General features: G+C 40.2%; 1 protein-coding gene across 2 annotated transcripts in view; it reads right to left on the bottom strand.

Annotated features, from left to right (window-relative positions):
- sfswap (splicing factor SWAP) overlaps positions 1–24,300 on the bottom strand; it is a 42,919-nt gene extending 18,619 nt beyond the window's left edge. Inside the window, exons 1-14 of one of the 2 annotated variants that reach the window (XM_034602232.1) lie at positions 23,900–24,285; positions 22,387–22,458; positions 21,829–21,992; positions 19,604–19,735; positions 17,678–17,748; positions 16,284–16,503; positions 16,069–16,166; positions 15,070–15,253; positions 11,670–11,922; positions 11,291–11,443; positions 11,021–11,114; positions 4,700–4,775; positions 3,665–3,768; positions 3,143–3,272 (exon numbers count right to left, since the gene is read on the bottom strand). In XM_034602232.1, the coding sequence (XP_034458123.1) occupies positions 3,143–3,272; positions 3,665–3,768; positions 4,700–4,775; positions 11,021–11,114; positions 11,291–11,443; positions 11,670–11,922; positions 15,070–15,253; positions 16,069–16,166; positions 16,284–16,503; positions 17,678–17,748; positions 19,604–19,735; positions 21,829–21,992; positions 22,387–22,415 (1,708 nt within the window). In that variant the 5' untranslated portion in view covers positions 22,416–22,458; positions 23,900–24,285. Of the gene's footprint in view, positions 1–3,142; positions 3,273–3,664; positions 3,769–4,699; positions 4,776–11,020; positions 11,115–11,290; positions 11,444–11,669; positions 11,923–15,069; positions 15,254–16,068; positions 16,167–16,283; positions 16,504–17,677; positions 17,749–19,603; positions 19,736–21,828; positions 21,993–22,386; positions 22,459–23,899 lie in introns of both variants that reach the window. The other variant, XM_034602231.1, reaches the window with a different exon arrangement.
- Positions 24,301–24,815: the final 515 nt, after the last annotated feature.

Genomic DNA, 24,815 nt, shown 5'->3' with positions numbered 1-24,815 from the left:
GTTCTGCTTTAAAAAGAAAAAAGCACAGAAAGAGGGTTTAAGGAGACGGAGGCTCAAAGACAGAAAATTGAATGTGGGGGGAAAAAAATATAACAGGACAAAAAGAGAAAGACAAGAAGAACATGATAATAAGAGTAATTTTCACTTGATCCATCACATCTAAATAAGGTAATGACTGGCATTTTCTGGAGTTTCCCCACTGCTGTCGAGTTCCTGCGCTAAATGATGAGGCTTGCAGTCTCTGGTGATACATAATTTCATGGAATACAGACAAAGGAAAGTAGGAGGAAACGTGGGTAGAGAAGAGGAGACAGACATCTTCGTGACAATGGGGGTGGAAAATATGCACAGTTTTTCTGAGAGATGAGAAAAGGATATGAAGCGACAGGGATGGGTGGGGGGGATAGAGAGGTTAGGGGAGCACAGGAACAAAATGGGGCGCAGAGAACAAGAGGACGAGAGGGACAGAGGAGACAGGACAGTGACGTACAAAGCAAGTGCTCGTGGAAAACAAGTTGTTTTAAGTTACACAACCGCTGGGGCTACTCTTATCTCGTCAGGGTTAAAAATAGGCTGGATGCCAGAGCAAATCATATTTGAGTGTAGAGTGAACAACAGGCAAGTGGAGCAGAATCCCTCTGCACCCTAGACAGTGACACAATACACAGTCCTGGCCAGTCTGAGTCACACTACTGTATACACAGGCTCATTTGGCGTAACTCATCATGCAGCAAAATCCTGATGTACTTTTTTGTCCAGTGGATTTATACAGGAAGCAATTTAATGTATATACATTTACATTCGATTTGAAAAGAGCTGAAAGGTTCCTATTTCTTCTCATATGTGAGAATTGGCTGATTTTGTCCTTTAGTATATTTTTTGCAGAGGTAACAGCTTAAGACTTTAACGATTAAGCCACTGTGGAAAAGTAACAGAGATAAAGAAAATAATTATTAGTTGCAGCCTAATATATGGATTTATACAGCAAACACAAAATTATTAAAGTTTTAGTATTCCCTTCAATGAATTTAATACGCTTTAGGTGTTAAATATAGTGTATTTAACATCATCTCCACATTTATTGAAAGTAGAATTACTGCCCTGTCCGCGTTCTTAAGATGACGCATTCATGAATCACGTTGACCTTGACCTTTAACCACCAAGGTCTAATCAGGTCATATTTGAGTCCAAGGGAACGTTTGTACCAAATTTGAAAGGATACCCTGCAGGTGTTTCTGGGATATTGCGTTCACAGGGTCACAGCGAACATGACCTTTGACCACACAAATCGACTCTGATCATCCTTGAATTAAACTGAACGTTTGAACCAAATATGAAGAAACCCCCTCAAGGTATCGTGTTCATAAAAATGAAACAGACGGATGGAGGGACAACAAACACATAATGCCTCTGGCCCCTGGTCTTCGTTGACGTAGAGGCATAAAAACAAAGTCTTGTACCACTTCTATTCAACATGCACAGCCACTAGGAAATGTTTGCAGCCTAAACTATTCATGTACTTATCACTGGGAGCCGTATTTAGCGTGTGCCGCAGTTTTCCAGCCCATCAGTAGAGATTAGTGTTCTGCAGTCTGCCACTGATTCTCCTGCTATCTGATCAAGTTTGGCCTGCTGACTGACAACCACTTTACCACACAGCACATCGGTCAGCTATTTATTAGGCTTCTCCAGCCACTTTCTTGGGCCATCTTTCAGGTCAGTGAGACACCATTATACTCGAACACGGGTCCACTGAACCTAAATAGGACCTGTCAGATCCCTTGTTGCTGTAAAGTAGCATATTCGTCTTTGACCATCCGTCTGTCTGTCCTTCCTTTCAGGATCTATTTTAGAGCGGTCGATAAGGGAGAATAAAACACCTTTGTTCCGTCCTTCCAGACCTTATAAAATCCTAAAATCAGTGTCCAAAAAGCCTGCAGTGTCTTTAGGGGTTTTGTGTGAACAATTGACTGACGGACTGGTACCTCAATCATGTGTCTGACAAGCAACCTCATTCTATTCCATCAGAGTACAGTCTGGTACGTAATGGTAGGAATTATCTCAAGCATAAGACGAGAGAAGGACATTTAGTAGCAAAAGCTCTTGCAGGATTTTGTACCTTGGATATGTTCCCCATGCAAATCCAAAGCACAACATTTTTTTTTATTAATTGCTATAAAAAAATATCAGACATCTGAAAATGAGATTTTATGGCATAAAAATGGTTCTTGTGTTTCTTCCAAAACAGATATGGTTTCATGGAAATTCAGTAAATTGAATTCACCATCCTGCCAGACAGCTACTCTAAGGTTAAAGATCATTTTAGTTGTATAAAGCAAAATAGCTTACACTCATCCCACATAATGATTGCTAATATGGAAAAGCAAACCACTTAGTTTTTAAATGGTATTTAAAAACAGAGGATGATGACTCTGTCCAGCTTTTTAAATCTAAAAGGTGAGCAGCAGCATATTTTGGAGGGGATGAAAGTCTAACAAGATGCAATAAATAATATTTAAGTATAGTAGCTTCCAGTTACCAATAAAAACGGTTATTGATTTTCAAATTGATTGTCAATGAAATAAGAATGTATGAAAACCTAAAATATAATTTTCCCACCTCTTTTGCAGGAGCTTTCGTAATCCATACAAGTATAGTACAAGTAGTAAATAAACCTATTGCAGCACATTGTTTTTGACATGAATTACTTTAGCACAGACTGAATTGACCCAGCATGCAGTATTCTTTATCAACGGCTGAACAAGAGAGAGAGAGACAACTAAGGAGAGAATACATCTCCATTAGGTCTTTGGAGAGATATATGACGGTAGTTTACTGTACTACACTGCATGTATCTTACCGCGGGGAAGCCTGGTGAAAAGAAATGCATAATTCAGACTCAGTGGATTTATTCATCTCCTCTCCTCCTCTTTTGTTTTTCCTCCAGTTTTCCAACCCTCCCAGAAAGTAGCAGCAGCCAGTGGGTGTGACTTATTTGTTGAAGCTGTGACACCACAATTAAATTTTGCCCACCCACATTTAAGCCACGGAGCTGATAGGGAAAAGGGGGGGGGGGGAGTTCGGACAGAGGGACAGAAAAAGGCTCCATCAAAACTGGAGTTAATATTTCTGAACTTGTTACCTTGTTTTGCTTCCAACTCTTCCAAACTGAGCGGGGGTTTCTTCTCCTCTGATGCACTGATTGGAGGAGGCTCCTTGACGGTCATCTCCGCTCCACCTATTATGGCCTCCAGTCCCGCATCATCCAGCAACTTCAATCAAATGTGTGTGAAAATTGTTAACCTCAAAATGTGCCAAGATATATTTTCAAAAATGGTAAATGGACAGTATACAGCACTTTTCTAGTCTTAATCACTTATAGGATGCAAACCCCATTGATACACGTCTATACTGTGCTCCTTTATGCAATGCTTTTCCATCAGACATTATTCACACAGTGAAAGCACTATTGTCTAGTGTCTGGTCCAAGGACACCTCTGCATGTGGACTTGAGGATCGAACCACGACCTTCTGGTTAGTGGACGACTCCTTCAATGTCCTGATCCACAGCCGCCCACACGCATCGAGGATCAGGTTTCATACCCACCGCAAATTACCCCTAGCTCTACTGCACGTGCATTGAACAGACAAATCTGAACCTGACCTTGTCGTCGTCCGAGTCATCATCCAGTCGAACTCTGTTCTTCTCCAGCGGCAGCAAATCATTTTCCTTCGCCTTGATGGCGAAACAGATGGGGGCAAAGGAGGCTAGACAGACAGACAGAGAGTAAAACTATGATTTATAAAGAACAAAAATGATTCAGAAGAGTGTATGTGCATGTAGACTACTGAATCCTGGTATTCTTTTAATTGACAAATTTATAGTAAAATAAAAATGAATGAGAACTACAGAAAAAAGAGCAGGTAAAGGAATAAAGGAAGGGCTGGAGGACAGAGGAGAAACAATAAAAAAAAAAGGAGCTGAGAATGTCAGAGTAAGTTATACACCGACGCACAGACAGGAAAACTAACAGGCTGGACAAGATGCCGAATGAAATAGAAACAGTCTGACAGAGAGGCAAACAGAGATCTAACCACAAAACTGATATGAAGCAGCAATGGTGTGTCACATTGATTTATTTTTTGTAATCACATGCATTACCATTGAGATGAAAGAGCCGACCGTGCGCCTCGTTCTCTAAAGAAATAACCTTAATATAGGACCTTGATTCTTATTGCGGAAGGCTATATGGTTTACTTGAGCGATACTCCAGCTAGTTATCAGTTTTCCCAGCCCTGCTCCGTGACCTGTCGCTTCCAAATAGCCCGTGTGAATGCACGCCTTCATTTGCATATATGTGCATGTTTATTGGTCCCTCCAGTGTTGTGGTGAGCAGACGCTTTCATCTCATGCATAGACTTTTCCAGCCTGATATCGCAAAATGAAATTGCTAGCATAAATACCAAAAGACTCACAGGCAGCTGTGCATAAGAATACGACACACACACACACACACACACACACACACACACACACACACACACACACACACACACACACACACACACACACACACACACACACACACACACACACACACACACACACACACACACACACACACAAGAGTAAATATGTGCATGCTAACTCCTATACACATATTTTCAATCTCATTTAATGTGGGAGAATAATAATTACCTTTATTCAGCATCGAGTCCTTGAGTAACTTGTCTGCCTGAAGCTTATCATCATCTTCATCATCTACTGTCACAGTCTGGATGAAAGAAAATACAGAGAGAGAAAAAGAAAAGAAGATATAAACTTGAACTTAGTCTGAATCTCTATACAGCAAACCAGTGAAATTACTGTAAACGCCACAAAATTGTATTCTCCTAAAACGACTCCACATTGTGGGTAAACCAGTTCGACTTTGACAAGAGACAGATGGTGGTGAAAATGAGATTTTGTCGAAACCTGCTCCGCTTAATTTTTACATTAGGTACCTTTATGACTGGAAGGAAGCAGAGCAGCAATATGTGCGAAAAGTTGGTGTTTAAAAGTTTTAAAGCAAGCATTCAGAAATGCCAGTCGTCTGTCAGTTAGTTTAAAAAATGTTTAGATGAGTCACCTCTTTCCTCGTCTGCATCGCTTACCGATGAAACTTTAACTGTTGCATTTAATTATTGTAATTAGTCATCTGCAGGGTGCAATCCACGGTCAAGGTTCACTCTTCTTTAAGATGTCTCCCTGCGGTGCTACTGGAAATGTTGCTTAGAAACAAATAAAAGTAACTGTGTAGAACTAAATTCTGGCTCCAGCCCAATGTATATTCTTTAGTACTTTTAAATTCCTGCCCGTGGCAGCATGTGGTGATGATGAGCAGAATAGGAAAGGTCGCGAGGGGATTAACAAAAGCAGAAAAACTCAAGCCAATCTAGTCAGATGAAAACAAGTGATTGTGAACCACTGTTACTGCACAGCAGGTAAAATAAAGAGAAGCCAAAAAAGCAAACAGTGTAATTTATTAAATTGTGTAGAGAAGCGTCTCAAGGAAAGCTCACATTTTTGCCTCTATTACTTTGCATTTCAGGTTGGCTGTGCAACAGCTGACTGACAGTTCTCTCCTTCACTCACACACAAACATGAACTCCTCTTACACATGAATGGACAAACACACAGCTCACTGGACTGTCACTGCTCTTTGAATCCAATAAAAGGAAAGAATAAGAATAAAAAAGGAAGATTTAAGCAAGAAACTGGCCGTGGATACGAATCACACTTTCTGGTTTGAACTGGAATATATATATTTCCTCCACCAACCAGTCAGGTTGCAAGAAATATAGTCATGTACACGTTTATACCAGAGTTATGCAATTTAATAATTGCCAGCAAAGTGTAACATACAATATAAAATGTCATCACTTCAACTTTGTATTCTATTAGATATTTGTATTAAGATTTGTCATAATTAGTGTTTGAGTAGAGTTATTGCCAAAAGTCACAGCGACCTTGACATTTAACCACCGAAATATAATCTATTCATCTTTGAGTCAAAAAGGATGTTGACAAATGATGCGCCAAATTAGAAGAAATTCCCTCAAGGTGTTGTGATCATATCTCTTTTACAAGAATGGGCCAGACAGATTGATAGAAATCCAAACATACTTATATTCAAACAGCCAAAATAATGTATCTAGCCAAGGCTGTGCAATTTAACATGTCCACATTTCAATTACTTAGTTATATAATTGGCAGCTAAGTTTAGTTGTTGTTACTTTTATTTGCCAAGCTGTTCTCATCACAAGGTAAACTCTGATGAAAAATGAACATGAACAAGAAACTAAGAATCGGAATAAATCTGAAATAAGGGGCCTTGGCCAATTCAATAACAGAATGATACGAGCATTCATACCTACATCAGGTAGTTTTAACAGTTTCTGGAGGTGGCACGTCGCTGCATCATGTGAATACAGTATCTCCTTTATTTCATGGAAGGATTAATTCATATCAGTGGTACTTGTTTGGTCACACTTTTCATTCTCCTTTCTTTTTTCTGACAGGTATAATTAGTTGTGTAAGTCTATTTAGTGGCTTAAATTGCTGTAAGTATCTTAATTGGCTTTCTAATATTCTACTAAATGGTCTGTTAGTCCTCACATCAACAAAGTGCCTTCACAGAGCTGTTAAAGCTGGCTCGTGTGCACAGGCCAGATAAACAGAAACCCCCTGTACCAATACCTGTGGTCCACGTGCTTTCAGCCGCTATCCCAAATATAAACGACTGATAGAGGGGAAAGCAGGGATGAAGCCAATTCCATGGGAGGAGGAAGAAAAAACATGAACCTCATGAGGTTTATTTTATCATGCTTGAAGACGGCTTCAAAGGCAGATTCCCACTATTCTGCTGTAGCTGAACAGAGCTTTCAACAGTCAAAGCACTTTACAGAGGCCCCAGAGAACATGACTCCAAAAAAAACCTCACAAATCAAAGCTCACAGGAGACGCAGCAGGAAGAAACTCACTCATCGTCCTGAGAGGAACTCAGCGGCAATATGCAGAAACTTGATAGCACTCATATAGACTCCTTAAGCTTAGTATTTAGAATACTTGCAGATTTTAATTTCCACACGTTACGGTAACACAGCACAGGACAGGTCAGAAGGTAATAATCCTCCATGCTGAATGGGAACAGGCAGCATTTCACAGCAGGCCTGCACAATCTCTTTGCAAACCTTGACTGCTGAACACAAGTGGTCGGATATCATAGGAATTCAAAATGACACATGCTTTTTGCAAATGAAAAATGTTTGACTTGCTCCAGATTTTGGAAACTTAGTCTGTGCTTGACATCTCCCCAACTGAATTATATTGTCGAGCAAAGGATGTCTGCTTTGGTTCATTTCAAAAGATACTGAATTCTCAAGGTAAATACAACCAATAAAGTCATTGTTCAATTTTGTCTACGAAAGCTAAATACATTTGACGCAAAAGAAAAACTGTCAGATAACAGTAATAAGTATCTCTAGCGAAATATATAACAAAGTACAGAGTATAATTGCCTCTATGACAGCAGAAGAGATGACAGCTGCAGCGCATCCTACATAGACTCGCTGTGTTGTGCCTCAAATGCATTTGTCTTATTGAGACTCCATACAGATTTGTAAATGTGTCAACTCCTCTCCCAGTCTTAAATCTGACTTTACAGAAGTTAATTATTTCGTTTTTGAGCCTTTTTTTTTTAAAGCTTTTGCTCACATCTCAGCTTCAGATGCAAAGTGAAAGCAATACAGGGCCTGCTCAAAGCTAACAAAGTCATTTCAGAAGCAGTGGAATGAATTCTAGTTTAAATTCCAGATCAGACAGAAAACATAATTCTAATTGTTCAATGCAAGTGTTTAAAACTGAGAATGTGTGTTGTATTAAGGGACTAGTGTGTAGGATTAGAAGAACTTTTGTAATATTCATAATTTGTTTTTCATTCATGCATCCCCTGATATTAAGAATTAAGTTTTTCTTACACTCTCTACACAGGGAGCACGTCCTCTTTCACAATCTGCCAACTCACAGCGAGATGGCACTAAATCACACATATGGGTGCTTTAAACCTGCATATCAACATAAAACAATCATCCAGTGATGATTTGTACTATTAAGAAAGTTTGCCTTTGTGGATAATAATTTTATTTAGGCACCCCCAAAGTGCATCATTCCCAAAACGTACGAGATTTGAGCGTTACGTAAACAGCAGCCGCACAACCTGCTGCCGTCTGCCTTGACTGATTCCAGCCCCCTTTGTCACTTTTTCATTAACTTTGAAAGCATAAATAATAGCACTGACAGAGCAGTGATATCTGCATCCCATTACGCACAGCACAAATCACAAACACGAGGCAGGCGTTTTGATAGAAAAGCACAGCAGCTGTTTGCTGGAGCAGCCTGAGCTGTGTCATAATGGGCCACACTCCTCTGCACTCTGACAAGCTAATGGATTTGATTCGCCAGGAGACAAATTGCCCCTCGCAAAACTTTTTCCGCTCACTTCTCGCTACTTTCTTAAGACACACCAAACTCAACAACTCTTGACTGTATGTAAGTGCATGGACATCCAGTGCCTTCAGACACAGAAGTATTCAGAGACTTCACTCTGTTCTTAGGTGACTCTGTGGGCCGTTGTCGTCAAAGTCATGGCTTTTTGATCAGATATGCATCGTCAGCTCTGAGAAATCATAAACACGGGTGCGTGCCCTTCCAAATCATGTCCAAGCTATTGAAATTACCACAGATGGAATCCAGTCAATGTGCAGAAACATCTCGAAGAACATCCAAGAGAATGAGAGTCACCCGAGTTAAGTTTCAAGTCTCACAGCAAAAAGTCTGAATACTTGTGTCACTGTGGTATTTTCAGTTTTTCCTATATATAAAATTCTCCGTCTCGGGGTACTCAGGTAAGATTGACGAGGGAAACAGTGAAATCAAATAATTGAATCTGTGGAAAAAAGTTAAGGTATTTTAAAACTTTCTGAAAGAACTGTATTGACATGTGGATATGGAATCTATTTGTCCATCTATTCACTTAATAGTTTACTGTTCAAATCACATAATTCCCTTGTCTGGGAGGGAAAACGGCTTAATGTGGGCTCCAATGAACTTATTGACCCAAAATATAATGGATCAAGAAACACCAGAGCGCAGCTGTGAAACCTGAAATACACTTTACTCAAGTTGCTAAATCCAGGCATATTTGTGAAATATCCACTTAAAATAAGTAGTTGCCTGCAAACTGCAAAAATGACATTAACTTATTCACATACTCTAGATGTTTTCCATTATCCACACGATCATCAACCTAATATTCAAACTATGACCTTGGATGTTGTTGGTTAATAACTCCAAGAAAACGAGCTGCAATTTAAAAAAATCATGCTACAACTCAAATACCTGGTGAAAACCTATAGTGCACAGTCCATTCATCTTCAGGGTGTCATGAGATCATATTCTAAAGGGACCTTGGCAGGAAAACAGGCTGTACTTTCAGGGAGTTGAGCTCATAATTGCTTTTATTTTGTGCAGCATGTAAGATAGATTACAAGTGCAGAGAGGATATATGATATATCTCCTGTCCTCTGGATTATTAACCTTAAAGTATAAGTTTCATACTTTCTAAGTCTGTTTCAAAAGATACTTACATGCGAATATGTAAATTCAAAGGGGATTTGGTTGCTGTAAATGTCTCTTCTCTCTGTGAAACTGTCAACGGATCCTTTCAAGTGTGACTCTAATGTAAGAATTCTACTGCTCTTGTTCTGCACATAGAGCAAATGTGAGGCTTCAGAAGACTGGGTCCGTCTGTTTTAATGTATATGCTGGTGTTTGATCTGGATACCTCTAATTTTAGCACAGCAGGTAAAGGCATATCAGCAACAAGCGGCTAATTTCAAGGTTGACTGTGAGAGCAGTGGATGCTTAGACAACCTTTTTCCCTGATTAAGATTTGGCTGCAGATGCAGATTTACACAGAGAACAGGGAGTTTCATGACAGGAGACAGAGAGAACAGTGTTAATACTGGTAATAATGTTTGGGCCCAGCACAGCACTTACTTGTGCAACAACAAATTCCTGCTGATTTTGCACAGGACGGTTGGTTCTCTGACAACTCTGCCACCGCTTTGCGAGAACTCCATTCGCTATCATTTAATTTCATCAGTTCTGTGTGCAATTGTGCGTCTGCCAGTTGTAATGGGAGCGTTGAATGTGTTTTTGCTTAACTGATATGAGCCTTATTACTTTGACCTTTCTGAAAATTGACTTAACCGGTTTTGTAAAAAATCCTTCACCAGCATCCACGATGGCAACGTTATTACTCGGGTGCCACTTGACACGGCTTTATTAAGGCACTAAGAGATTTATGTGGGAGTTTTTGTCATTTATGATTGTGTAGCAGATAAAAAAAAACAGTTGTGACAATAACCATTAGAATTCTAACAACCACGAGTACCCATTTCAAATTAATGGCAATGCAGTAGTTGTACCGTCAACTGAATCGAACAAATCCAAGGCAATCCAATGTCAACATGGGGACAAACATGTTAAGTTGCTAAGAATGACAGATAAGCTCTACCACTCAAATTCCTATTCACAGAAACTAAGGATGTGAGCAATTAGTGAAGTAAATGATTTACCGCAGGTCAATACTAGAGATACCAGTCAGTTAAACTAATTATTAATATTATATTAACGTACGACGCTTATCAACTGTTGCGTCTAAGATGTTACGCAGCTGCCAGCCAGCAAACAGCAGCAATGCAAAATCACATACAGCACATAGGACATTAATCTGCAAGGAAAGAAGAATGTAGGTGCTATCTTTGCTAACGTTGGCCACACAATGACATGATTTGCCTGCGGTTGTTGTGATTATGATTAAATTGTGCTCAATTTTGATTGTTAGACGAGAAGTTTTGATTTAAATTTAAAATCGGCAGGGAAATTTGTCGTTCGGAGCCCACACACAAATCTTACCTCTGCTGTGCTTCTTCCTTCCCTCTGCATGAAGTAATTCTTCTTAAACTCATAATAGCTGTTGTACTGATTCCAAGACTGCAGGAAGTCAAACCTTTAGTAGATAGAAAGAAGAACAAATATTGTTTAAGATCAGTGGTAAGCACTTGTAAAAATAACGAGCCACAAGTTGATGAAAGAGATTCTGCAGCACATGAGGGAAAAGTTACTGAGCTTCTAAACCTGAGCCATGATATGACTCACAGATTTATTTGTGGTAGGGACACTCACCGTGGGTCATTCTTGGCACGGACACTGGCCTCAAACTTTACTCCGTTTCTAGCAACATACTCAGCCAGCTTGTCTATGACTGGCTGGGTGTCAGGTGGTGGGGGGATGATGGCTTGTGGTGCTGGTGCTGACACTGGAGCTTCTTCTTTAGAACTGTTTTCAGGGAAAATCAAAGTTGTTAAACTTTTTGAAACTGTGTTAGTTGTGTCACCTTACTCTTTGTAATGATTTAATCCAAAGTAATAATTCCTAAAATATCTTGTAGACAGACAAGGCAGAAAAAACACCTCTGAGTGGCATTTAGCATTTTAAAATGCCACTAAAGCCATCAAGGGTTGTCAAGGGCCTTAACAGTGTTGAAGTCTGTTAAATGTCCTACCTGGTTTCTGCTGCACTTGTTGGAGCAGCAGAGCTGGTGATCTGAGGGGAGGCTGTAGCTGGTGGTGCCACGGGGACAGTTTCAGGAGGGGTGGGTGTTGTCGCCAACTGAGCCCCAGCCCCAGAAGCAGCGGGGGGAGCAGTCACTCCAGCTGTCGGCATACTGTTATAGTAGGCGGTTGCATCAATCCCTGGGGGTGGCGGGGCCAGGCAGAACGTTCCATCAGGCAGCATGTAGTACCCATAGTACATTGCTGTTGGATTTCATGCAAACAAATGAGGAGCAATTGAATTAAATGGAGCACCGTTCATATATGCTTCAGCTGTGCCAGATGAAGGACAAACAGTTATGTTACTTCATGTGGGATATATGGATGAATAAATAGCTGCGCATCGATATTTAGGATGTATGTGTGGAACTGTTCCCTTTGGTTCACGGATGAACAGGTTTTGAATGTGAACACAAACTGCACAGTATAATTCCATCCATTTTCATATCCATTGCTCTATGGTGTGGTGGATGCCTCTGTGCAGGAAGGTGGAAAGTAAAGAGAAACTATTATTTTGAGATATGAGACATGGTGGTGCATTAAGAGAAGATTAAATAAATAATGTCAGGGTCTTTATAATCTTTCTCTTTCAACATCACAAGTTCTCTGCCACTTTGACCCTTTAAGGTATTTACAATAGAAATAGTCATTTGTGACCACAATACATTTTCTGTGGTTTGAAGGTGACACCAAACCCTTAGTCTGTTTATTGTTAATATAAATATGAGCTCTATGTGGGTGCTTTATATAAACCGGGTTGCAATCTACAAATTGTACACATGTAAAGAACAAGTAAAAAAAAAACAGAACAAAACTGAGTTAATTAAGTGTTATTGCTTTAAACATATCCTGCTATCAGGAACATTTTAAACTGTGTCATTAGTAAAAGTGGAGGCAATGTGCAAGCAGCATGTGTTCATGATAATGTTGTGATGCACCTGCGGTTTCTCAAGTTTGCTGATGTTAAGTACTTTCCTGTTTAACATCAAGCTATGATAAATGTTTAACATGTCCACCGCAGTAATTCATTTACATCAGAAGGAAGTAAACAGAAATCAAGTGACCGATCTACAAAAAGGTCATCTCGTCTATCAGTGAGGCTGTATTACAAAAAGAACATTTCCCAAGAAGAGAGGGGGGGGCAGTACAGGGACAAGGACAAAATAAATGGTCAGTGTCAAAGTGGGAACTGTGATATTAACACATTAGTCACTGAGCTGTTTGACTTTGATCACACATCCAATTTTCTCTTGTCAGGAAAATGGGAAACCGAGCAGAATCATTTACAAACCTGACATGTGCCAGCGCTGAGATAAAAACGTAAGATGTGTTAGTGGAAGGCCGGAAAGAAAATTCAAAATCCACTGTTTAGATAGATGATTAGATCTCTTCATACATTTCACAGACTGACATTGATGTTGAAGTTAGCTGGTATTTTGGGAATAGCTCATACATTCAGCTTACAGCATCCATTATGCTGAGAGGGAGTGATTGCATACATTACACTAAAGGGAGGCAATCTAGTATAAAAGAGGTAATGGAGCAACTTCTAATTGACACCCTATAATAACATCTAAATGTTTAAAACCCAGGAGAAGGCTGTATTGTTGTACCCAAGCCAAGAATAGATACATGGATGGGCAAATTAATAGCCTGTTTCTGAGCTCCGGCGCTTATCAACAGCATTAAGCAGCCAGGTCATCCACAACCAATTTACTAACATTAACAGTTTTATATCTGCAGCGGAGATCAGATCAGAGGACGCCCTCCACAGCTGTCTGCGAGATGAATAAATTGCAGTAATGGCCAAGTTAACTCTCACGGGTCAAGCGTGGCCAGCGACCATGAGTTTATTTAAACAAACTGTTTCAGGGGAGGGTGGACACATGCATGGTGCGATTACTTCAGCAGCGGTGCGGTCAATAAAGACGCGAAGGGGTGGGTGGGACTTATCGTGAAGGGATATGCAGATAACCCTTTTATACAGTATGTGCAGGAGCCAGCCATTTGTTTGTCAATGAAAGTGATTACTTTCATTTTCATTTAATTTATATTTATATATTGGAAGGATTTTCGTAAAAATATTATATACATTTCATATATGGGAAAGATCAAGGTACTACATTAGCCTCAATAGTGTTAGTTATATCCACAGTGATTTATTTAAAGCAGCTCTTTATGATCCTGTTCATCTGTGAGAGGGTCACGATAGCAGCAAACAAGTGTCTGTGGATTAAGAGCTTATCTGGTTTTAATATTTCAAGCCCGTAGTTATTTGAATATTTACCTCTTTGTTGACTCAGTATCAATGAAGAAAGATTGTAAGACAGCAATGAAATGAAAAAAGATCATAAATAAGAAGATGCACATAAAAGCTTTTGAGTTTTATGTTAAGACTTTCAAGTTTGTTATTTTGGGCCGGCCTCCGCACATCTCCTTTAGCATTTTATCTTTTGATCTGTATTTTATCCTGTTCACATCCTTTTCAAGATTTTATTATTTTCTCTTTATCTTTTCCTGATATAGTATTTTATTATCATTTCTATATAATTTTATCGCTGTTTACCCGCCTTTGGTGTTTCCTCATGAGATTTACAATTGCATTTCCTCAATTCTTGTTAATATTGTTTTGCTCCACGCATGGATGAGGGTTGGGGTATTGTTTTTATTGCTTTTATTCTGTAAAGCATTTTGTGCTCCATTGTTTGTATGAAAAGTGCTGTACAAATAAAGTCTGCCTGATGTGCACTGACACCGGAATAAGTTACGACACCTCTATCAAAACGTCAAAAAAAGTCACGCATCCTGAGTAACTTCTAAATTTATGAAGATGACCCCCAAAAGTCAAGTGACGGACATGATAAAGGAAACTGGCAGATCATAAATCCACAGCAAGTTTGGCAAATCACATCAAAACTGTAGAGAACAGCTTAGCCGACTTGGCTGACTTACAACTGCGTGCTGTCAGAATATAACAGTGAAGCCCAATCAAAATAAAAACATCTTTAAAAGTCCAATCTAGCCAAGAACAGGTTAGCTGGCATCCTGGTCTTCTACTCTGTCCCAGAACACCACTAAGCTTAATATTACTTTGCAGACTGTGGTCGGCATTAAGAAGTGAGAAGTGGAACTGAACAACCAGCAGTGGCAGAACAAACAGACCATTTATGTGCTCAGTGGTAGACGAACAAGAAGATCTCTCCTTGGCCGAGGAAATGAAAAAGTCAAGATGGCACAAAATAAAATGGAGCAGCCCCAACATATGAGGAAAACAATAAAGGTCTTATTGCATTTCACTTGTGTGGTCTTTTGTTCTTAGAGCCCCCCCCAAAAAAACACCACAATACTCACGGTCAGCTGTGTAGTGCGCTTGTGTGGTGGGAGCAGGCGTTTCTGCTACTTCCTCTGGTGGCAGCAGTGGTGCGGCTGCCACTGCTGCTGCTGCTGCTGCTGCTGCTGCAGTGCCATTTCTTTCTTGCTGGGTTTTTCTTATAAGTGCGGCCAGAGGATGGTCCGGGTCCATGACTTTAAGAGGCTGCAAAACCACAAGGCTGTTTGTTATAAACAGTATTTTCACCCCATTATGTTATATTTTATTAGATTAAAGGTTAATGACACCTGCTACGAGCATAACATAGGAGGCAGAGCTGTAAAATGTTTATACATACACCACATGTTAAAAGCTTTATCAAGTGAGAAGCCATGAAATCATTAGAAAGTATTTGAATGCAGTGCGAAAAATGTGCAATACTCTGAAAGTATCCCTATGCAGTTATCTTCCTTGGTAACCCCATAAAATATTATATATGAGCCCTTAGAGGAATATTAGAGCGACTGATTTGAAAAGGAACTCCCTGCTGATGGGAGACAACTGTTCGACAGTTTCTTATTAAAAGGAGCTCATTATGTGTCTTTAAAAAGACGTGCCTCCATTCTCACTACTCAGTCAGAGACTAATGGCTGTCCTGACAGGGGGAACATGAAAGTGCTCGAGAAAAACTGCACCACAGTTATTGCAGACATGGGGGAAAACAAACGGGATGTAAATGTAACTCGCATGAAAGGCAGTGGTGTCCTGATAAGAATTAACACATTTGTATGCACCATTATAATGAGGATGTTTCAGTTTGACTGCTTTAGCTTTATTTTCACTGTCCAATGAAAATCATGTATTTATGAAAGGATTAGATTATAGACTACATAAGCAGTTTACAACCCCACTGGTTTGAAAAACATGAAAAAAACCGGGCTGTTTCCTTAGCATATTAAACATTTTCAAGATCTTCTGTTTTCACACGACAGCAACGCAACGTTAAATATTCTATTGACCAGGTAGCCTGTTTACATTACCTTCACTAGCTCCTCCAGACGAGAGCACTTCTTCGGGGCAAACAGGCTAGGATGAAGGTAATTGCCATCCCCATCATCATCCGAATCCGAGTTTGAGTCTACAGTAGGATAATACAAATAAAATTGATACATAGAGTACATGGCACTTCTTGATTTTGCAAATGTAGTGCCTGGGTGAGCATGTTACTAGTCAGTGACTGCTTCCTGTAACTCACCCTGCTGCTGCTCTTGCTTGTTGACCATGTTGTATCGCCCATCCTTCATGGCCCGCAAGATGTGTTTGTAGTAAGGGTTCAGGTAATGGTCGAAACGGAGGAAGTCAAACTGGGAGTTACCAGACTGCTTCGCTTTCAGCACTATCTCAAACTGAGCGCCCTGCTTAGACACGTAGTTGGCCGTCCGCTCGACGATATTATGGGTCTTTATGGTTGCCGGCTACAAAAAAAAGATGAAACAAGAAAATAAACATCATTTTAACTAAATGCAGCAACTGAAATTTCTTGTTTCTGAAGAAATAAATAGTTCAACAGTGAATAACAAGCATCATTACCATATATACATGTGTGAAGGTGAACTGTGCTGTAGACAAGATTAAGATTCAATGCACAGTTCATGAATAGCTTACAGAAGCCATTTTGTCTGGCAAGTATTTTCATGCCAAGCACTCTTATGTTCATTGTGATGACATAAATTCTGAAAATACACACGGGGTGAAAATCAGTGGAACAAGAAATGGTCCATTATTCATTCATTATTGTTCCCCTTGTGTGCTTTCACTGATTAATCATTGTCATTACTTCGAGAGCGCAGAGAAGTGCAGCAATCTCCAAAAGAACACGCATATCTCATCGGCATGAAAGTCATAATAAATACCGCCTTTCAAGACATTGGCCAAAAAGATGCCAGCGTCCGGCCCTCACAGACCATTATTGTATTCGGAGCTGCCAAGGACTTCCTGACATACAAGGACTCTTCTCACTCTGATTAAAGAACTTGGCCATTAGGAGGGAAAGTGGGTGTGTAATAATTATTTTGATGTTGATGTGAAATACACAGAGAAAGCATCCTCCCTCGCACCTGTAACTCAGCAACAGGGACGGCAAACCAAAATACAGAAAAATACATAACTAACAGGAAACAGTTGTAAAGCATCACAGCATCCTGAAAGTGATACAGGCGCAAATCATGTTGATCACGGATGAGGTAATGTATTAAGAGTTTTATTCAAATTATGCAGCAAACGGCAATTAATACAAAGAGTGGAAGGAGAAACTGGCTAACTAGCTAGCAGTGGGTTTGTGTGGTAAAGCCACAGGGATTTGATGCAATTAAGGGTGGACACAATGAGGTGGACTAAGAAAAATGACTGCACTTTCATGATATACACTTTTAACCTAAAGGGGAAACGAGAAGAGGTGATAGCGAATGCTTGAATGGCGATATAGCCTATTTTATATAATATCACAGTCTACAGTTGAGAGAGATGTGATCATAACGACAGACGCTGGAATCACAATCTGTTTCCGTTATCTGAACTATTACATAACACCTCAAAATAAAAGGCTTCAAAAAAAAGTTGGAGGAAGGAATCTAGGAATGAAATACTCACCAGTTCCATATCAGGAGGGATAACCAGCCCCGGGGGAGCCACAAACGGTTCCTCACTCTCCTCAGGCTCTTCTGTACAAGTGATGAGATATTTGGACAAAAAGAATGTGATCAATTCTTTGTTAGTCATTTGTCAGCAAAAAAGTAAATATACTTTGCTTGATACATACCCAGCTGAGCAGTGCGGCCAGATAAAATGTGAGTTCCCGAAAGCATTTTAAATGGAGGGAAACTACAAGCCTAATGCCTTCTCCCCAGTAGATAAATATACAACACTATTCATCCTGTATCATCTGCTGCTTACAGGTCAGAGGGAAACTGAATTAACATTTTTAATAATGTAACGTAGCAACTTTATGAATTTTGGTTACTTCAGTGACGGTGAAGTGTGCAGATATAAATAAATTCAAGTAATGAATATACTGCATGATCAAATTAAGTTCCTTATTAACGGGTATATTATGAAACTACTTAGTCACAATTAGTGTGGAGGTTTCGACAGAGAGCAGAAAACAAATCATAGTGAAATTAACCATCTTGCTTTTCACTCATGAACAATTAATAGTGATGAGCATTTGTTTTATATTGTGATAATTTGTCACTGTATCCATCAGACCTAAAACTCTCCCATCGTGGCTCTCATATGCATTTCATGGTGGAGGTTTTAAACTGTTCAATTAATTTGTATTGTGACCATGTCAGTCTTTAATGAAGTGAAGGGAGAGACAAAAGACAATTGGGAAAAAAAGGGCGTTAAGTCAAATTGCTTAAAATGTTAATGGCCACTGTGAGGTGAGACGTTACTGACTTTTTTTCTCTGGCATTTGGGAGCTTTAGCAAATGTATTCATACCCTTGACTCAATTCTACAACCTCCCCAGAGAGAGGCATCTAGGCTGCTTAACTGTTAGGCCAGTGGCTGGGACAAAGTGCTTCCAGCAAAGTCCACATCAAATATTTAACGTTGCAGGAGTGAGTATGTGTGTGTGTACTTGTATTTTTGTGAGGACCAGTTTGACTTGGACCTTATGGCGCGAGGACAGTTTGTGAAAGCACGGACATTTTGGCCAGTCCTCACCTTCTAAAACATTTCTGCACAGAGCTTATCCGGGGTTAAACTTGGGTTGTATGGTTTGGGATATAATTTGGTTAGAAGTCAGGTAAACGTTGGGGTAGGTACTTAGTTGGGATAGTTTAGGTTAGGGTCAGGAGCTTGGGAAAACATAATGTCAATTAGCGTCCTCACAAAGATGGAAGTACAAGTGTGTGTGTGTGTGCGTGTGTGCGTGTATTCAGATATGGATGAGTGACGAGTGACGGCCGACGACCAAAGTTGACAGTGATGTTCACAGATGATTACTCGTCTAAATGTCATACTTCCAGCAAAACGTTTTGAGGGCCTCCACTCGGGGTTTGTTATTACTGCCATGAAAAACCTTGATGTTAAAGTAATGTTGTGTAATTTCACATACAGTCGACATGTTCACTGTGAGCTCTGCAGGCAAAAAACTCAGCGTCAGCAACCCCCTGGTGGATATGTATCTGCAGATGGTTGCTTGGATAAGAATAATTTAAAAAAAAGAAGAAATGGATTAGACAGACCTGCTGTGTTCTTCACGGCAGTCTGCAGCAGCGAAAAAAAATTCAAGCAGCGAAAACTTGGACATGACACAGAGCCCACCACAAGCAATGTGTCAAGAGACACAAGGGGTATGTCAATGATTCCAGATTTCAGTTTTCCCATATAAGCATCTAACAGCGGCATTACACCACTGCTGGAATATGACAACTGCTGATTTTTTTTAAGGAGAGGAGAGGAGAGTAGTTGAGAGGTTGTTGCTGCGTGTTTTGCCATCCTGTTTGTGCATTTTCATTTCTATCCAATGGAGTGACAAACTCTAATGTGTGTAAATGAAGTGAATTCTCACCAGCTTCCTTGTTAGCTTCCTCCTCCTCCGTGGGCTGAGAGGGATCGTAGTAGTCAGCGCTGTATTTGAAAGCCACTGCAGTGTAGGTGCCTTCATCAGCCAGAGCCTCACTCAGACGTTTGTACTCCTCCTCTGTGGAAAACAAAAATACAAGCAACAGACAGCATTTTACTACTGATTGATCATTCTTATCAGACTCCACAAACTATTCACAGAGGTTTTCTGGTAGAGTCCTGGATAACAAAGTACATCCAGCTATTAATAGCAACGCATTTATTAGACGAACCATACATAACCACAAGCTGACAATCAACACTTGACTTTCACCATTTGTACTACTGATAACACTTATGTTATAAATGCAACAAATATTACTGAATCTTACTTGGACATTCTATCCTACAAATATTGCATTAGCTCTACAACCTATCAATAAAAAAAAGATAGTAACAGTACTATAGTAGTTACTTGGCCCCAAACCCCAACAATTTTCAATTGAAGTTCATTTCAAACTAATGTGTATCTTTGTTAAAGAAGCAAAGGCAAAAATTCCACTATAACTCAATATTTCCAGTGCTTCCCCACTGATCTCTCACTGGACAGATGGGTAATACCCTCAGTGAATGGGGTCAGGCTTTCAAATTCAAGGACAAACTAGTCTGGGGGATGAACCCACGGCAGTGAGTGTGAGTGTGAGTGTGTGTGTGTGTGTGTGTGTGTGTGTGTGTGAGAGAGAGACACATCATTAGCTGACACATTCTGTGCTGTCAGTTGTGGCATAAGACACCATATTTCACTTAAAAATCTGGCTATGAATTCCATTACAGTCATTAAGTCTGTCTTTCAGAAGGGTGCTGTGTCATCAAAACAGCCGGTTTCATTACAATGTGAAATGACTGAGATGCAAATACACTCGATGAGTCAAAAGTGATTTCCTTAGAAATGCCAGCTCTTGAAGAGATAGAGAGAGACTAGAGAAAATGCCTCAATAAAAGAAATATCAGTCAGGAAAATCTGATTTTACGATGCCAAGATTAAAGAGCAGCAAAGTTGTCGCTTTTCTATTTGCACTGACGGGATTGTCATATTAGCCCAAGTGTTAAACGAGGACGCACGCCTGATAATAAAAAAGTTTTATGGACAATATTTCAAACAGTGACAGCCTGAGAACATTGTCACCCTCAAACAGTAAGACATCACCGACACGGACTGAAATTATGACTCGAGGGATTCAAGTAATTAGTGTAATGTGATATCAGTAATAAAAGGTAATAAACTCCGTAGTAAACTCAACAAAGTGTCGAAGTTTTGAGAGGATTTCAGTTTGACAGCAGCCAGGCCACTGGTTGGTCGCCTTTATGTTTAGTTGTAACTTGCCCTGTAACCTTGGCTACCACAAAGTGACAGCTGCCTGCAATGCCAGTAAAACACAAGGTTTAGGACTGCTGCTGATGGGAATCAATATCTGTCAGTGGAACGCGAGTGTCAAGCCATTTGTAAGTGTCATTATGTCAGTGACAGAGCAGTGACTGTTTACTAACATGTACCAAAAAAGCTGTTCTACCTAAAAGTCCTTTCTACAGACAAAAGATCTTCTTCAATTTAAAAAGACACATTTCACATTCACTTTTTTTTAACCTGCTTTTGAATCCTTTATTGTTGTTGTACAAGTTACAGGTCATGTATGTGGGTAACAAAGTCATCCCGTGTCCTGTTTGAAATACTTCCTCTTTGGCTGGCTCGCTGTTTGCTTTCATTAAGTGTGAAAAACACTGTCTCCTTAGAGAAATTAATGGGGTGGTAGTTACCCTTCATAAGGAGAAGAGCACTACATCAATAGCTTTCCAGAATTAAATCATTTTTCCTGGCAGTGAGAGGAACAAATAATCTGTGACAATAACCTTGTCCATCAATTATGCTTTTAACGCTTGAGGCTTTGTTGTTTATTTATAATCAATTTGGGATAAAGAGAGTACAAGATAGTGTTCTCAGAATACCGTGGTGAAAATAGTTAAATGCATGATTCCCCCCCCCAAGGCAAACAAAATATACTGGATGAAGAGTATATATGATATCAATCAACCGAGATTTACATTGGTTGACTACAGCCTGAAAACTTTAAGTGAGTGATTAATTACTTGTGGACCCTGCTGCATGATCCAATATGGGTAGATTCTGGTAGAGAGGTGTATCTTAAGTGTGGATGTTTGAGGAAGTTTGCCCACCTTGTCGGGCCTCTTCTTCCAACAGGTCCGTGTGCAGGGCCAGGTACCTCTCCTCGTCGCACAGCGCCTCGATCCTGGCCTCCTCCTCCGACAGCTGGTAGGACGTATTCCATGAGCCGCTGTCATACTCTGAAAGATCATGTAAGTGACCACGCCCATCGTATCTGTTGGATGATAAAAAGGATTAGAGAGAGGGAATTCGACAAACTTTTTTGTTTTCAACACAACATGGACCTACTTACCAATGAAAGGAAACCTACAACCCAAAAGTTACAACATCTAAAATGTTCTACCTCTAGTCTGTCATGATGTAAAATACTTGAAGTTATGAAAATTCCTCAAAATACTGATTAAGCCTTTGGGCTTACGTGTCAATAGCGAACTTAAGATACCTAACAAAAGTCCTGCTGGTCTTACAAACCATGAACCTTAGAAAGAAAAACAAACAAAGCAACTGGCTTCTTACCTTACAGGGTTCAACCCCCCCCTGTACCACTCATGATTACTTCTACATCTGCAAAGATAGTTACATACACACAAACCCGAGCACATAAATACCTATCCGTAAGAACCCAAATGGACGACATTTTCCAGGGTTCGTCCCTCTACGCCACTTCCCAGATGCAGTTTCTTCAGGAAGACAAAGAAATGGGGTGCTGTGGTTGGCATTCGGGGTTTGGCAGGACCCCTTAGCCTACCTTGCTGGGGAAAGAACTGGGTTATGTGATAAAGACACACATACAAAAGCTGTACAAATAAAACACAAGTTGGGGTCACTGCGGATGAAGGTGATTCAAAAAAGGACAGAGGCACTAATCTGAGGTTTGAAAAATGTATCAAATATTCTGCAGGGGTGTTACATTACCCCACTCCTGGTCAAATCATTACACTTTTGGGGCGCACTCACAGATATTAATGAGATTTGGCATTCTGGTTTGGTCGCATGAGAGAGCTATGGAAACTAAATATCATATGTGTCTGCATATGATTGCATTTAAGGGAGATGTAAGATACAATTTTTAACTTTTTCGGGGGGGACTCTGTAACTTGAACTGGTCAAATCTCCCTTAGTATAGTTCAAGCTCTTTCCCAGCTCCATATCAGTCTGAACAGTATGCTGTCCCAAATACTGCAAAAGTTCAAAGACACAAAGTTTTGGTTCCAAATGTTTCTCATATTACCAAATCAGAATGTCAATTTTTGTTAATATCTGTGAGAGTGTGGCTCCGAAAGTCTGATGATTTGACAAGAATTACCCCATCAACTTCTGCATTCTTCGCAGAAAGGGTAACAGCATGTTTAAATCTTAAGTCAATAAGTTTACATTAGCACAGTGATATTTTGAATCACCTTAAACAGCAGTGACTTTAGTCTTGGTTAGAATTTGCTCTGGCCTCGTGGACTTCAGCGCAGCTTGATGAAATCCCAGGTGATCTGATTTGAATACGGGTTCCTACTTTAGGTCAAATTTGAAAATTGGTCATCTTTGTTGCAACTAATTCTTTATCGTCTTACTTTTTCAACTGTAAAATGTGTCTCCAGAGGAAATTCTCCAACGTGCCAAAGATGCAAAGCCCACCTCGAAGCTGCCACACATTGATTTAAGGATCATGACATTTTAATATCAATTTAAAAACCCTCAGTTGCCAGTTTGAGAGGCATCTAACTCAAACTAATGCAGCCTTAGAACCAGGACTGTCAGTTTGAACCAGGACTGCCGGCCCTTAAGGGGTCACACACTGACAGCTCAGCATCATGGCTAGTGTTAGCAACGAGATGCTAGGCTTTTGCATCGTCGCATGTTGTGCCAGAAAACTTCAAAACTCCACGTGTTGTGATTCCAAGACGTCCAAAGAAGACAAGTTAGCAGAACAAGGAAAATGAAAACACACTCGTCGACAGGTTACAGTTTTTTGTTTCTCTTTCATCCCAAAGCTTCTGCAAAGACAAAAAAAAACTCCCAAGTGGTCCCCCTTTTTTTGTTTTTGTTGCATTTTTGAGACAGGCTAACGGGACAGGAGGAGAGATGGTTAGCATGAATGTTTCGGGTTCTACGTTTGTTTCAACCGACCTATCAATCGTGACGCTCTTTTCCCCCATCCACGGGATGAGCTGCTTTCCATGCTCGTGGTACAGAGCCCTGTCGTCGTCCCGGAACACTTTGCAGGCGTAGCCGAACACCAAGAGGTCGGCGTATTTATCACTGTCACTCACGTCCTTCTTCGCAGGCTTGTTGTTGGGGTCTTTCTTGGCGGCTCCGCGACGATACATCTCCCCCCGGGAAACTCGTGAAAACCGAGTATGTTGACGTGCAGGATCCCCCGGGAGGCTGTGGGGGTGCTTCTGGGAACCAGGCGGCTCGCAGGTGCTCCTTAAATTACGATAATCCGTCAGGTTATCCTGCAAAACAAGGTTCTACGTGCCAGCGGCCGCCATGTTGGAAAGCGTGTAGATGCAGCCGTGTTTTTCCGGGCAGCACTTACGACAGATTCCTCAGCATTAAACACACATTTCTTTAAACCACAGGACGTAACGTTTAGATTTAAAATCATGTGATGTTTTTAATTCAATCATATGTTTTATTATAAACGGATAATCTTTACAGGAGTCGTGTTTTTGCCATGGACTGTTTTTTTTGCCCACGTTTTCATATCTGTCGAATGTGCCGGAGGGAATCGAACTTGCAATGTGCTGTTAAAACTGGACTGAAGTGACCCCAGTTTATAAAAGTAAATAAATAAAATAAATAAATCATCTTTCAGGATTTTGCTGTGTTGAGGGTCAAACACGTTGTATTTTGGTTTAAAGCATCTCCATGACCTCAGTTTGAGATGAAGCTGGTTAAGAAGGAGCTGATGCACAAAGGTAATGTTGAATATCAGAAATTAATCTTTGGGTTAATTCAAAAAACATCCTCATCTCCAGTTTTTTTAATCGTCCTTTTCTTCTTTTGCGTGGAGGCCATGACTATTTTCTGTTTTCATAAA

The sequence above is a fragment of the Hippoglossus hippoglossus genome, chromosome 12 (genome assembly GCF_009819705.1).
Source record: "Hippoglossus hippoglossus isolate fHipHip1 chromosome 12, fHipHip1.pri, whole genome shotgun sequence".
Classification (NCBI taxonomy): Eukaryota; Metazoa; Chordata; class Actinopteri; order Pleuronectiformes; family Pleuronectidae; genus Hippoglossus; species Hippoglossus hippoglossus.
Note: the sequence above shows the minus strand (reverse complement) of the source record. Positions and strands in the feature narration are given on the sequence as shown.